Source organism: Podarcis liolepis (genome assembly GCF_965112155.1).
Source record: "Podarcis liolepis genome assembly, chromosome: 10".
Taxonomy (NCBI): domain Eukaryota; kingdom Metazoa; phylum Chordata; class Lepidosauria; order Squamata; family Lacertidae; genus Podarcis; species Podarcis liolepis.
In genome coordinates, this window is record NC_139562.1 from 53,887,346 (window position 1) to 53,903,285 (window position 15,940).

General features: G+C 40.9%; 2 protein-coding genes across 3 annotated transcripts in view; one reads left to right on the top strand and one right to left on the bottom strand.

Annotated features, from left to right (window-relative positions):
• Window positions 1–15,940, bottom strand: part of TFEC (transcription factor EC) — a 380,439-nt gene that overhangs the window by 186,937 nt on the left and 177,562 nt on the right. The window lies entirely within an intron of this gene.
• LOC310687921 (uncharacterized protein) lies at window positions 266–15,531 on the top strand. 2 transcript variants are annotated; one of them, XM_083463881.1, is made up of 4 exons: window positions 266–423; window positions 2,683–2,783; window positions 4,970–5,097; window positions 15,475–15,531. In XM_083463881.1, the coding sequence occupies exons 1-4, from the start codon at window positions 342–344 to the stop codon at window positions 15,479–15,481; spliced, it is 318 nt and encodes a 105-aa protein (XP_083320007.1). In that variant the 5' UTR covers window positions 266–341; the 3' UTR covers window positions 15,482–15,531. The 2 variants fall into 2 exon arrangements, with proteins under 2 accessions (XP_083320007.1, XP_083320006.1); XM_083463880.1 differs by lacking the exon at window positions 15,475–15,531 and adding an exon at window positions 6,286–6,352.

Genomic DNA, 15,940 nt, shown 5'->3' on the forward strand with positions numbered 1-15,940 from the left:
TGCCTGCTGGGTGGATCAGCTCTGGCAACACTATGCCAGTCCTCAAAAGCACATTTAGCAACATGCTTAAAAATCACAGATAGAGTGATATACTGAAACGAGCCCATGCATAACCTTTGCCATGTTCTTTGGCAAATGTACAAGCTTGGACTACAATGTCTCTCTAGAGGAGAACTGAGAGGAGTGGGCTTATTGGTTCGCTTTCACAGTGACCGTCAAACTATATTTGTGGTAACAAAAGATTACTGTTTTTCTTTAGGAAGAAGAAACCCCGGTTAAGAAATAAGAAGTGTGCTAAGAAATGCATTGCTTAAATTTTACTTTCCCAGAGCAAAGTCTTCATGTTACTAATGAGCCAGTATGCAGGAGATCATGAAATAACACTGTGCTGCTATTGGCTGCTGATGCCCTCAAAGGCTCGAAGTGAGTATGTTTCTCTGTTACGGTTTGGCCCAGGAAATGTTATGTGTCCACAAGTCTCCTTTCAAAATGGCCACATCAGCTTGAAACCTTTCAAAAAACTCCTTGATGGGCCATGTTTACATAATTACATAAAACAATGTAATGCTGAAGATCTGGAGGCACAACCTTTTATACTAACATCATGACTGTAAGAAGCAAAGAACAGTAAATACTTGGGTTTCAAGGAACTGGAGAATGTAAAAATATTGAACATATTATGTTTGAGAGGAGCCAGTTTTTCTTGGGCGTTGCAGAGAAACTTATGAGTTCTCTTGTTACAGACACTCGGAACTGCTAACTACCAAGAGGCAATGTGGTTTTCACTGTGTTGCATACTATCGAAAAATGAACCCTATCCTTTAACTATTCTTACTGTTATATTCCTGTGGCTGAAAGTCAAACATAAGAAATACCAGATCAGGATTAACTGTGCCTTGAAATTAATGAGTGAACCTATTTACAGTGTGGGTATTCAGGCAGAAGATGTACCTTAGCCTAGCTGGTAAATATCCAGCACCCTAGACAGCGAAAACTATAGGAGGTCCAAATGCAGCTGGGCTGGCTTAACACATTCAGAAGTACATGGAGCTATGCATGTTGCCATCCAGATAATATTCCCTTCCCATAAGGCCATTAAGCCTGGAGACTAAAATTATCTAATTGCACCTTTGGCCTGGATTCAGCAAGAGCAATCTGCACACTGAAGTAGACCTCCGATAATGGATCTCAGGGATGGGTCATTCTATATGCAAACAGTTGCCTCAGGTTGTTCTCCTTTCCACATGCAGCCCCCAAAAGAATTGGAGAGGGAGAAGCCTACCTATGGGCCTCCCCTCTGCCTGTGTCTGTCAAACAATTGGATGGGCACTATCAAAGATGGCAGCATCAATATCTCTTTAGCTGTGAGCAACTTGTGTGTAACAGTATATACACAGGTCGACAAATTTCTTTATATGTATTTTTAGGCTATCTAAATGGTGAACACACACACACAGAGAGAGAGAGAGAGAGAGAGAGAGAACTTTTTTCCTACTGGAACTTGCCAGAACTCAGTTCCAGCACTTCTCAGTTGGGTGCCATTGCCATTATAAGAGATCAAGGGAGGCATTCATGGTGAGTTCCGGCACCTCTTTTTCTAGAAAAATACTACACATGTGTGTGTGTGTGTGTGTGTGTAATTGCATACAATAGGAAAGAAAGATACAAATATATCACAATACGTGTTGTCAGGGGCCGGCGTAGTTGCTCGAGAGCGAACAGGCAAGACTCCCACCGGTCTTTTCCAGGCTTTATTATCTGTACAAAACCTTTGCAGCGCAGAGCGTCTCAAGTCCATGTCTGCTCAATCGCTAGCAGAATCTGGGAGTGGGCGGTCCTTAAACTTTCCCCAGCATAGCAGTCTTTTGACCCCAATCCTATGCCTTCCCTCTCTGCGTGTAAACCAACTGTGCAAAGAGGGCATGGGCAAAGGGGGACCTGCCTCCCCCTCGCTTTGCTCAGGCTCGGTGTTGCAGCTCTCTTTAGCATCCTCCGAGCCCTGCATCCCTTCCCCACTGGAGGCGGGGCCTCCCTCCTTTCTGGAGGAAGAGCTGCTTCGCACGATCTTCAGAGGCTCCCTGTAACCCAACTGCCCTTATACCTCTCGCCTCTGAGCTGATGGCAGTTCCCTGACACGTGTGTTAAAAAAAGAAACAAATAATGACACGCAAACAAGTAATGGCATTTGTTTAGGACATCATGATGTCTTCACTGGAGATTATCCCTGGGAAAGGTCTAGAGCTCAGTGGTAGAGCATGTAGCAGGTTGCAGGTTCAACCCCCATCATCTCCAGGTAGGGCTGAGAGGGACCCCTTTCTAAAATCCTGGAGAGTCACTACCAATCAGCATAGCCAGTACTGAACTAGATGGACCAATGGTCTGTCTCAGTATGAGGCAATTTCCTGTGACAATCTGTCAATCCAGGATACATAAGGTTTGGTAACCTTGAAATTCAAGTGCTCTGTTTATCTTTGCAGCGCCGCTTACTGGTGTTCACATGTATCATGTGACAACTCACTACAAATGTCATGGATGGGGAAGGTGTGTAACACCAAGGAGAAAAATGAATAATCAAAGCACCAACTTATATTTGTTAAAATAAATTAAAGTGACAGAAAACAGTTTAGTAGTTTAAGAGTTAGAAGGAATAGCTGAACACCTGTAAATTTCTTCAAATTAAAGGGAACTATTGTACTTTCAAGTCATCCCCTCGTGCTCAGTCATTGAAGAACACAGAGTTGCGCATAGATCAGAGGACCACAGTTCTAGCTCAACACAACAAGGTGAGTGAAACGCTACCTGCCTGCCTTTTGTTAGTTCATGTCACAACCTTAAGATTACTTTCTGATGATGAACTGCTGCCAGGGCATTGAAGCCGCTGTTTGAAAGAGCTTTAAGATTGTGAAAGCCCAGAGCCCAATTGCCTTATCCAGCATTAACAAACTATTTTGAAGGGTGGGTGGAAAGGCACGAACCTGTTCACATGAGATCTCATAGCTGATCAAATCCAAATGTATTGGGCAGCTAATTTAATTTCCAGAGGGCATGACAGAATGCCCCATTGACAAGAGAGCCTCTCGCCTCATACTGACTCTGTCTTTCATGGATGTTTCATTTATCAGCATCCTCAAGCAGCTAAAAATGAGAAGAAACCGAAAGACAAAATTGAAGAGAGTTGCCCTACTATGTGACTGGCTTCTTGAAGTTATTCTCTAAAGCCACCGCCTGGCCGCTTCCAAGTCTGCCTACCCATTGCCCTTGACAATGTGCTCTTGATGCTTTTCAGCTGCATCGATACCCTGAAAGCCAAACTAGATGTGATGTTAATTGTGAGAATGCAATACATTTTTTTCTGTTATGAAAACAAAAACCACTGGCAAAGTCTGATCAATGGGAGGTTCCCTTGAAATATAAACAGTAGCTTTGAAGAGGTGATTTTTGTCAAGGCTGTGAAAGGGAGACAGAGAGTTAAATTTCTCTCCCCTTCCCTATCCAATAGTTCCAAGACTGCTCAGGCTTACCCACAAAGGCCATTTACACAGATAGTTTGGGAGTTGGATAATTCCATACCCTCCACATTTCTCCAATGAAAACAGGGACATCCTAAGGAAAAGCGGGACATTCCACAATCAAAACAGAAACTGGGATGGCTTCTCTAAATCAGGGACGTCCCTGGAAAACAGGGACACTTGGAGGGTCTGAAATGGCCTTTTATGGCCTTGCAAGAACCATCCACTTCTAGGGCAACATTTTCCTGACAAAAGTTGCTCCAGCTGGCCATTCCCTTTTTTTTTTTAAATGCACTGCCTTTCTCTTAAATTCAAGCAATCAAATGTAATGTTTCGTTCACAAAATTCATTATTTCCCCCCTTTTATTTAGGTTCAAATAAACTGATCTCTGGGATATTTGTTTATATCCCATGTAATGGAGCATTTTAGTTCATGGCCTAGGATGCAATGAACTGCTATTAAATATGTAAGAGAGGGGAGGGAAAGACTGCTAAATATTGAAACTTTTAATTGAAACTGATAGCTGATATTTTTACAGTCTCACAATCCCACTGTCATAAATGCAGTTTCAGTGCGGGATCCATTCCCTGATTTAATTGGCATTATCTGCTAATGCCAAGGCAGAGCAGCATATTTTAAAATGTCGAGATGGATCGACAAGGAGACAGATATATACAGAGGTGGACAAGATGAAAAGAGAAAACAGGATACTGATTGCACAGACTAAAGTCTGATTTCCAGTTATTTCCCAGAGCCAGGCTGTTCATAATCTGAAACAGTTGCCCTTAAAATTACAGGAGACAACTGCTAAATAAATAAAGGGCCATAAAATAACATAAAATAGAGCATCACTGTTGGATGGAATAAAATATCAATTTGCCATGTGTTATTAATGCCGACATTTGAATAGATTCCATATGATAATTCCTTCAGTTTAGTTTAACAAGAGCAAAGATTAGAGGCTTTTCTAAAATCATCATGAAGTTCATGCTGTTTTTTTAGGAGCCAAAATATAGCGCTGAGTTGTGAGCCAATTTAGCTCTGTACTTGAGAACAAAGAGTAATTTTTTTCCGCTCAGCGCTTCTCAGTGGATATGTAGATGAGCTGTGAGATGCTGCCTGCCTGAAATATTCAGAAGTGGATTCCCAAACAGAATAAAAACTGTAATGTAGAACATATCATAGCTTCCCACCCCCCTTTGACTAATTTCTAGCTCTGGGCTTTATTCTTTACAACATTGCTTCTATGACTGCTGGCTTGTGGAACCTTTCTGGGCCCGGTTGGCTTCTCAGCTGCATAAGGCATACTCCAGTCTCTTAACCATAAGAAGAAAGAATTGCCTGCAGCTCAGCCTAGTCTGAGTGGCACATATGGCAATTGATTAACTACATGCGCTATCAGAGAATTTCAGCTACATTTGCCTGTTCGTTAATTATCTTTTCTCTTAACTTCCGATAGTCAAATGCTCAAATGGAGTTCCGGATCTACTTCGGTGTCGAAACTGGTGTCGGAATGCATGCCCTTTTTAAGATAAAGGGAATACACAAAGGGTTGGAAAGCCACCCTACTAGCATCCTCATGTCAAGGTACTTTTCTTGGGTCCCCCCCCCCAAGTATAGATTGTGGCAACCTATTACATGGGCAGAAGAGTGTAGACTTTATGCAGTAATGCGGCTAATCCATGCACATCTGTTAATTGTCAAATCATTTATTCAGGTACTCAGAGAAGTCTAGGACACTCAATAAGGACTTGTTCCTCCTCTCCTTCCTTTAATGTAAAGGTAAAGGTAAAGGGACCCCTGACCATTTTGTCCAGTCGTGACCGACTTTGGGGTTGCGGCACTCATCTTGCTTTATTGGCTGAGGGAGCCTGCGTACAGCTTCTGGGTCATGTGGCCAGCATGACTAAGCCGCTTCTGGCGAAACAGAGCAGCGCACGGAAATGCCATTTACCTTCCCGCTGGAGCGGTACCTATTTATCTACTTGCACTTTGACATGCTTTCGAACTGCTAGGTTGGCAGGAGCAGGGACCGAGCAACGGGAGCTCACCCTGTCGCGGGGATTAGAACTGCCGACCTTCTGATCAGCAAGTCCTAGGCTCTGTGGTTTAATTGCTTCCCATCAAATATCTCAAAAGCGGTTTCACAATAAAAGCATCAGCTATAAAAACAATTATACAGTTTCTCATACACACACACACACACACACACACACACACACACAATGATGTGAAAACGATTGGAGGCCCAATACAGACTGGAATAAAGGTCTCTGCTTAAAAGGCTTGTTGAAAAAGCAAGGCCTTGGACAAAAGAAGCAGGGCCTGTCTGATATGTACCAGGAGGGAGTGACCATTGCACTTCATAGCTGATATCAGCCAACTTTTTTCTAGCCAAGTCAATATGGTGGCTAGGGTCTCATTGATAGAGAGGCGTCTTCGAGCTGCCTTGAAAGAGACAGTGGTCAATCCGTTGCTTAAAAGACCATCATTGGACTCTGCTGAAACTGGCAACTAAAGGCCAGTCTCTAATTTGCCATTTCTGACTCATAGCCAGGCACTTTTGGATGAAATTGATCACCTGGATCCATATCAGTCTGGTTTCTGTCACAGTTTTGGGATAGAGATGGCCTTGAACCCTTTGTAGACTAGTAGTAATTTACCTTTACTAATTCATAAATGGAAATAACTAAATAACTCCCGTACACTCTACCAAAACCAGTTACTTCCTTTGACACACCACTGCCCTGACCCACCCTTCTGTTGCTCCACTAGGTACATAAATGGCCAACTCACCTGACTAAACACACCAAAGGTTTCTAAGCCTCTCTTTCCCCATCCACATCCTTGCTATTTCACCAATGGATGGACGGAAGACCACCCTAGTCTCGCTCTGGGAAGAAGCGGTAACAAAGCCTACTTGTTAAGCCCCTGCTTCTGTGACTGAGATGGGCTAGTCTGCTTGAGGAGGCTAGATAAAAGCCCCCCTCCTCACCAGAAGAACAGAATTCCTGACCTTCAGCCTTGCATCAACCGTTCTGGTAGACATTCCTCTGCACTGTCCTTTGGTCATGCCAAACAGAGCAGAGCAAGGTAGTGTTTATGATCAGAGGGGATACAGGCAGGAAGAAGGTTAGCCTGCCAAAGAGGCTGTTAGAAGAGGTTCAACACTGATGGAGTCTGTGGTGTCAAAGGGTTGGAGATGCGTACACCCACTCTTCTGAGAAGCCAAGGAACCAGGCCTCCTTATCACCTCAAGCGCATGGCCTTAACCAGGGCCCCAAATCTGCCCCAAATAGGGGACTATTGCGAGGGCATTGACACCGCAGATGCTCAGGCAGTGCAGCAATTTAGGATTAGGATGCTTCTTTCCACCTCGACTAGATTGGTTCCTTCTGTCCCAACACGGAATAAGCTCATCTTAAATACCAAGCTCTTTTCTGACAGCTCACAAGCTGTGGGAGGGGGAAAGAAAGCAGCCTGTGTCGTTTTACCGATTGTTCATTTAGCTTCAAAAGGTGGATTTTCTAAACAGCATTTTCTACATTGTTTTTCCCCCCCTCATGTTAATTCATTTTAATTCCATACTGCATTTTCCTGGTTTTAGGGCTGGGAGGTATACTGTACATGCACTGCATTTTGCAGGGTTTTAAAAGGCTGCTTTAATGAATTCTTAATTACATTATTCAAAAGATCCATTATTCAGTATTCATCTCACTTCTAAATGAAAGTCTTTACCTGACATATGAATGAAATGAGTCTAAATGCTTTGCATGCCACCTAGGGATTCATAATAGACTCCTTGCTGAATGGCAGCAGCAGGTCCCCCCCCTTTTTTCTGCTTTAAATTTACAGGGATTGTTTGTGGAGATGAACAGATATGAGCTACTCTGCCAGACCCTAAACTCTCTCCAGGCACATTCTAAACCTCTTAGTGCCTGGGAGATGAAGGTAACGCCCTAGTTATTGCAGTGGCAGGGCTGGAAGCCGAGAAACTGATAAATGGGAGCAGATACCGATCTAACAGCACAATCTTATACATGTCTACTCAGAAGCAAAGATGAAGGAGAAATTAGAATTCGAATCGCACATAAAGACAGACCTTCCCAAGTTGCACTTGCTGAACAAATACATAAACTGAAACACAGACATTGTTCAAAACCCGAATTTTGCAATGCGTTTCTCCAGCCAACCAGTATTTACAAAAATGTGTAGTCTAGGGTAAAGTGTGCATTAAAATGCTCAGATCAGTGAAAATTACACACAAAAATTTATTACATTGGGGAAAATTGCTTTGCAAAAATGTTTACATTGGACAAAATGCCATACAAAAATGTGAATATTTGGAGAAATTCGCCCTAAAATGATGATGAAATTTCAAGAGGGCCAAACAAATAAAGTGATATGGAAATATGAATTAGAAATATGAGAAACCAAAATTGACAGATTAACACAATCCCTATTTAGAAGTAAATCCAACTGGGTTTGGTGGGGCTTAATCCCAGGTAAGTGAGGAGAAGATAACAAAATGAATTTTGTGGCACCTTAAACAGATTAATATCAAACAGATTTATTGTTTTACAAATCTGTGCTGTAGAATGTAGATGTTTGTGCCAAAATAACATTACAATTCTAACCGTGCTTACTCTGAAGCAAGTATCACTGTGGCCTATTCCCAGGTAAATGTATAGATAACTGAAGTCTATGTATCTACATAACTGACAGTAAATCCCACTGAACATGATGGGGCTAACTTTGAGCAAATATGCATTGAATTGCACTGCCAACCTACTATTGGTCTTGCAAGGTACCACACAACTCTTATTTGTGTTTGCAGCAGCAGACTTAGAATAGCCACCCCTTTGGAATTTGCATCCAGATGATTGTTTTACTGTGCAATAATAAAAGACACAGTTGTTGTGAATAGCCACATGTTCAAAGCATCTGTTGCAGGGAAATGACATTTCCCCAATACTGAGCCTGATAGAGAATAAAATCAACAATGATTTTAATTATGGAAAGAAACAGATGGCAAAAATGCAGTATATTCACAAGTGGAGCAAGTGTAATGTTTTAGATTAGCCTGACAATGTCGACTTTTCCATTCTGTCCACCATGATACTTTGTATGAAGTAGAAGAAAACGTAAATATTAATATATGGGGTCATCTATATTTTTAAAAATGAGAGTACAGGAAGAGTTCATGAGCGTTAAAAGTGAAATCATTTTCTTGCTTGTAAGGTGTATGACAGCGGTGGTCCAATGGGGGCGCAAACTGATAAAAATTGGGCAGGGGGTGTTGAGGCCGCTTTGTGCCCATGTCTTAAGAGCAGCAAAGCCGAAGTCCCAATCTCCCAACGGATGAATGGCTAGCTATAGATGCCACCCACCTTAATGGATCTATTTAAGAACTGGAATCCACACAAGAGACTCAGTGTGTCATGGCTCCAATTATTATTTTCCTCAATTATTATTTCCTTTCTTTATCCCAGTTTTTACTGTGATGAATTTCCCAAAGTCAAAGTACAGGATTTATTATATGCTGATTCCTTTCCAAATATTTGCATTTAGTAAATGGACACTTCAAACAAGCAACAATTTGGGAGTCTGCCATAAAATGTTGGACCCAATCATAACAGGTGGGGAGAGATTTTTATTTCATTTAAGAAGTGGCTTCTTCCGTGCCCCCTTTGTGAAAATGAAGAATAGGTGTTGCCTATGTGATCCATACTACAATGATAGAGACTTAAAATGGTTTAATCTTCCTCCCTGAGGAACCTTGGAAATGGAACTTCTGTGCTTGAGGCCAAGTCAGATCAGATCCTGGCTTATTAACCTAGTTTGTTAACTGTCATTAAGCCAGAATTTTCTGCTTCAGATGTTTATGGGCGAATGTTGGCTTAATGCAAGCCAAGATTTCCATACCAAGACCAGCGTGCAACCAGAAAAGGGGAGGGGTTTATGAATCTCTGGGGAAATGACTGAGCGTGGTGAGAATCTTGCCTTCAACAGACGAAGAAAAATGGTCCATTTTCCAGTTCTTTCCTTTAACCACCATTGTATTTGGTTTGGGGTTCCTATTAGGTAGGATAGACATCATTGTCAGTGCCAACTATATAGAAACCACGGAAAATAATGACTTATTTCTGTAAGTCAATTGCATCTAAGCCTTCTCTGTAGAATACAAATATAACAACATATAATAACACATTCCTTAACTTCCTGGGTACACCAGTAAGACTAAATGAGGACATCAGGAAGTTTAAAAGAACCATTTGATGTGACAACAGTGTCTTTATACTAATATGGTGTCTAATTTCCTGTCTTTCCCTCTTAGAAAAAAAATTATTAAAATGTATAATCACTTCCTCTATATAACTGTCATTTGAGCTAAAAAAAAACCACCTTCATTTTTTTAATGGTGCTGTCTTTTGTCATTACAACTGCAGGAATTTCAAACTAGTATTTGAAAAGATACAGCCATAGGTAGAATTTATCAACACAAAACTATACCTTGCTCAAATCTCTGAGTGCTGTTTTCAATGGATTTTATCACTCAGGGGAAAGAAGTGTGATTATATAGATAAAGGAGCCAAATGAATGCTCAATAAATAAATAAATGGTCTAATAATAGCCAAGAAATTCTGAACAATACTGCTCAAGGAGTAACAACTAAAGGATGATTCACAGGACTGAAAATTGTCCTTAACTGTGCAGGGAATTGAATGCCCATTTTAGCTGGCTGTGCTGTAAAGTGGGTGTCAGATTGCTGCATAATGCGGACAGAAGACTGTGGTGCTATCAGGGTCAAACTTTCTTTTTATATAATAATTTTTATTAGTTTTCGATTACAATTATCCAATAACAGCCACATTATAACAATGCCAAATTATAATGCAATTAATAATACCAATAATTGATATGCCAAATTATACAATTTAGGTGACCTCCCGCGTGATAGAATTGATGGTTTGACGATTTACAGGGTCAAACTTTCAGGCAGAAGCCCATGACCCACCCCCCCAATTTAGCAAGGCTGACTTATCACATTTTGAATTAAGCAAAGCAATGTGCATTACAAACAAGAGAGGATCTATCCCTGTGAGTTCATAGTCTGAAATTACCTAACAGCACTGCTGTCAGGATATTTTTTCAGCACATATTTAGGAATGGTTAGGGTTAGGGTTGCTATGTTGGGATGGTGGGGCTGATGGAGGTCAAGATGGGCAGTAGTGCATCTCTCCACCCGACCCCCCCCCCACTGGCCATATGAAGGTATGGAGGCATAGGTCAGCTGGCATGTGCTATTTTAAAGTTTTAAACTTGGAGTTAACGATGGGTATAAAACTACACGCTCCAAATCACCTAACCTTCTTAGCTGCTTAAAAGAGTATATAATCTGCTCAAATATTATACAACCTTTGAAGTGAAACAGTGAAAATCATCCGTGCTACCAGTCTTCACTCTGCCTCAAGGTTTATTTGCCGGGACATTTGGGTCATAGATCTGTTGCTGTTGTTGTTGTTGTTTTTCTTCCTGAATACTGAACAGTGGATTACGCACCTGAGCTTTGCTCTAGCCAGGACTTCTGGAGCTTATAAATCTTGAATTCACTTTCAATTATTCTAGGGAGAGAACACACCTACAGTCATAACTTTAGTTGTCAAGCTCATGGAACCTGGCTATTCAGAAGCCAATGTACCAATTTTCTTCTTTTCTGTTTCTTCTTAAAATTTAATTCCAGACATTATACACATACATGTGCACACACAGTTAGTGATTAACTGCATCCTGCCAAGATCCCAAACAAGCTTACCTAAGTTTCTGCTCAATTACTGTCTGTCTGTCTGTCTGTCTGTCTGTCTGTCTGTCTGTCTACCCATCCATGTCTTTTCATTCATGTAAAAGAGCAGGAATTGTTGGTACTCAAGAATTTCACTGGTACAGCACAGTAAGAGATAGAAACTCTTGTCCCTCCAGATGTTAAACTCCAGCTTCCATCTGCCCCAGCTAGCATGGCCAATGGTCAAGGATGATGGGAGTTGTCATCCAGCAATATCTGGAAAGCCATGTGTCCCCCATCCCTATTGTCCAGAATGAGCTCAGGCTGAGGCCTCTACTCTGCCATGAAGTAAATCTAAGCTACCTCACTGGGTCATTGATATGACTAACTCTTGGCCCCTGCTCTGGGTTCTTGAGGTTGAGCAACAAGGGAAACAAGAATGCTTGCTGCCAAGTCTTTAACTCCACCATGCTGGTGACAATGACTAGTCAATGGCCTGGTTCACACTTGATAACTGCAGCGGCAAGGGTGACTTTTCATTGCCTATTGCCATAGAGAGACCTTTCATATCACCTCACCTCAAGCCCAACAGTTTTCAATGGAGTCTAGTTACACATAAGCTCTGAGTCTCGGAGGCTGTCATAAATCCTAAACACACTTATGGGTGAGTAAGTGCCAGCGAAATAAATAGGGATTACTTCTGAGTAGCTGTAAAAATGTTGAGCAAGGTAGTGATGAATAGGCATGTGTGAGGCCGCCCAATGGAAGAGCAAGGAAATATGTTACACAGGGCGGGAAAGCATGTTACACAGTCAATTTTCGATTTGCAAGCAAATCGAGGCAACTCATGATTCCACACAGCATCCTCGACAAGCCCCTCACAATATGCTTCTGATTAGCAGTTGCTCAGCTTTATCCTGCTGGTGCCCTGCACTGTGGAGATGTTTGTCTCCCAAATTGTAGATTCCTTTTGAAAATCCTCAGCTGTCTTACTTTTGCACCACACAATCCAATACACAAATAGCATTGTGCACATATGGAAGTCTTCATGGCGACGCATACATATTCCCAGTCAAAACTATTTTACAAACCCTAATGCTTTGCAGATGAAAACACAGAAAAGACGACAGTTTTTAAACGGTAATGTTTTTTGACATTGTTCAATCTTGTTTTAGTAATTGACATAAACATGTTTAAAAAGGACTATTAATAGAATGAGCATGCTTGCTTTTTTAAAAAAAAAATGTTTTCAGTGCCGTACAGCTGTAGAATTAGTAATCTTTACATTTTTCTGTTTGTGATTATTTGGCTACTCCTGTAAATAAAGAACCAGCCTTTAAAATATTCTCATTAATCATAAAAATGCCATTGTCTCAACTGGCTGCAAGAAATTCACACTGATCCCTGCCTTGCCTTGTTGCTGTCATGTGTTTTCTTTTTCATATGATTAGTATTATTAGTGGCGGTAAAATATGGTTTACCCCACAGGTAACTAAGGAAAATTTTCATATTGTTGCTCATCAACTTTGAGCTTGTGTATTCTGCCTCCAGACCTATGTTACATAACAATCTGTGCCTGAAATATACCCATAAAATTGGTAGCAGTCCAAAGTATCTGGAGTTGCAGGGCAGAGAGAGTATATTGATGGCCAGCTAATAGCTGGAATAATCTTGAGCAGCTTTCCTCAAGACGTTTTGGACTACAAGTTTCATTATCTTGGAAGACAATGTGCCTGTTTGAGACTTCTGCTTTGTTTTTGTTTTGTTTTTAAATCAAACTTTAATGGTGCCCTTCATGATAACCTCTGGAAGTATCGCCTACAATTTGGCAGGCTAAAACTGCTCTGGAGGTACAGCTAGGCCAGCAAATTTCATCCATTTCCTGATTATAGTTTACTTTGAGCTGTTGTGCAACAAACCTGCTCCCCCCCCCAAAAAAAGTGAACTTTTTGTGACAAGGGAAATGACAGTGGAATGCAGTGGGTAGGATAACACTTGCTTTGAGGCAATGTCATCTAACCTGCCCACAAAGAAACCAGAATGAATGCTCATCGAATAGCCAACATTGTCTAATCTCTCAGCAAACAAATCAGGATGACTGCCCAATAAACAGGTTGTCTGGAAGTGCTCACTGTCTCTTCATGCCAACAAGGGAGAGCCATGTGTGGGGCACTGCGAGCCTCAGGACGCAATGGACTACAAACTCATTTTTGTGTGTGTGAACATGGAATTTAAAATCTCATCGCCCCATAGCACCCTTTCTATCCTCCAGTTCGTTTATCTCATCTAATCCTAGAAATTATTCACTCTGCCCTTCTTTTCAATTAGACTCCTTTAAAGGAAAAAGAACCTCAACGGAATAGCAGGGAAGTTAAATTTGAAATCAACTGAATGCCCTCAATTGTAGGGGCACAAGGCGCTTTTCAGCTCAGCTTCAACTTTGTCCCTAATGAGGGTCCTGTGGAAAAGCTCATTCAAAGATCAGAATAGGCCAGACTGTTGTGCATTTCAGCTCCTTCCAGGGAGTTCAGTCGAACAATTTCCCCTTGTCAAATGGTAGCAACAAAATTCAGGTGATCTAAAACTGATCATTTTAATTCTGCCATTTAAGTGTAATTGTAATTTTATTTTATTTGTTTTTATCTTTTCTAAAGCACTCCGAGAGGTCCAAAGAAAGGTGTTTTACAATTGCAAGTGCTGGAAGTGATTGACAAATTATTTTACAACTGGCACTTATTATTCCTTTTATTAAGAATAAAGTGGCTTTTAGAGCAAAAACAATAGGGTGAAAAGGGGATCTTTTATGCACTCATTACAAATAGAAAATTGGAAAGGAAAAGTTGTAATAAAAGCTAAGGGTATAATCCACCAGAAAGTTCTCCCCTGAAAGCTCCATTGAAATGAATGGGAACTTTGTATGAGTATTCATTTCAGTGGGGTGTGCATAGGAGGAATTCGTGGCAAATTGTGCTCCAAATGGTTTTATCTGTGCCTGCACTTCTCAAGTTGTATGTTAAGAAGCTGTCGAGTAATCCAATGGACGGACAAGCAGTGGTCCTTTGGTAGGATCAGAGAAAGATTGCCATAAGGAGTAAATGGCAGACTAAGTAACAACTCACCTCATCATAGAACGCTGAAGGCCCTGATCCAGCTAAGGTCAAGCATAACTAGTAAGTAGGAATGGGGGAAAATTCAATTCACATTTATAGGTAAACCTACCTAATTAACATGTCTCTGAATTTTTCAGTGCAGTTTTCTAGCCACGCAACATGTACAAAAATGCATATCCTAGGGTAAGGTGCATAAAATGCATACGTGCCTGAAAACATAATGCATTTTATTGCAGAAAATTGCTTTGCCAGAAGGGATACGTTAGGCAAAATTGCATACCAGAATGTGTATATTGGGAGACATTTGCATAAAAATGCTGAGTAATTTTCATGTGGACTTGCTTAAAAATTGGAAACTGATGTGGATATGTGGAGAACTGAATTTCAGGTAGGAAAAGAAGAGCAACCGAAAGAAACAGAAATTGACAAATTCTCCTATCTCTACTAGTGAGTCATAACTCTCATTTAACCCTACTGGAACAAATAGGTAAATATGAATGTCACTCCCTGATGCTTTCAGTGGGACTTAGTGGTGGCAAACATTAGCTGGATTGAGGCCACTATACAGGGAAGCTTCTTTTAAAAGTTGTTTTCACTTGGGATTGTTGTTGAAGAAAATGCATTACATAAAAGGCTCCTCTTCAACACCTGCCATGTTTCTTTGAAATCACAGTGCATAGGGATGTACATTCCTTTTAGGTGCATGTACATAACACATTTCAGCCCTACCCTACATATATGAACATACTGCATTGCATTCCTACCTGACAATTAAGAAGTCAGATTCTGGCAGCACCAGTCACTTGGGGTCATTGCTGGGTTGCTGTTTTAAAGGCAGGCAGGAGATAGAGTTGGATTCAGTCCTAGAACCTTCATTCGGCCAGGAATCATCTCTGCATACGGCTGCCAATCCAACAAGATTTATATTCAATAAGGGAGCTACATTTGGAAACATAAAATCCAATTTAGTGATAAATTAAGGTCTTCAGGGGCAAATATATGAGCTAATCTTCTTAATTGTCAGGTAGGTGTGTGGAGCAGATGTTGAAAAATCTTCCATCTTTTTTGCAGATGTTGAAAGCAGATGCTGTACAAGCTAACACAATGCCTAATTTTCAAATGAAGCTCCCTTCTTGAATATAAATCTCATTGGATTGGCAAAGGTATGGAGACACAGTTCCTGAATGAATCCACCTTCTAGGGCTGAATCCAATCCCATCTGTCATCAGAGCCCAGGGGATTGGTGCTACCAAATGAGTTTCTTTATATGTTTTCCATTTTGGTTACTATGCGAAACGAGAGTGCAATTTTAGACAGGCCTTTGAAGAAGCTGACTTGCAAGTATGTGTTTTAGTTGGTTTAAACAGCTTGTTTTATAGATGTTTTACCTGCTTTGTTTTTATATTTGACTTATTTAGTATGCTACTGCTTTTTCAAAAATTGTATTTACATTATTGCTGTTATCTGCATTGAGCATCATTTGGTGAAAGGCACAATAAGAATTTATCTAAAAAATTTCCTTGGAGGCCTTTTGCAT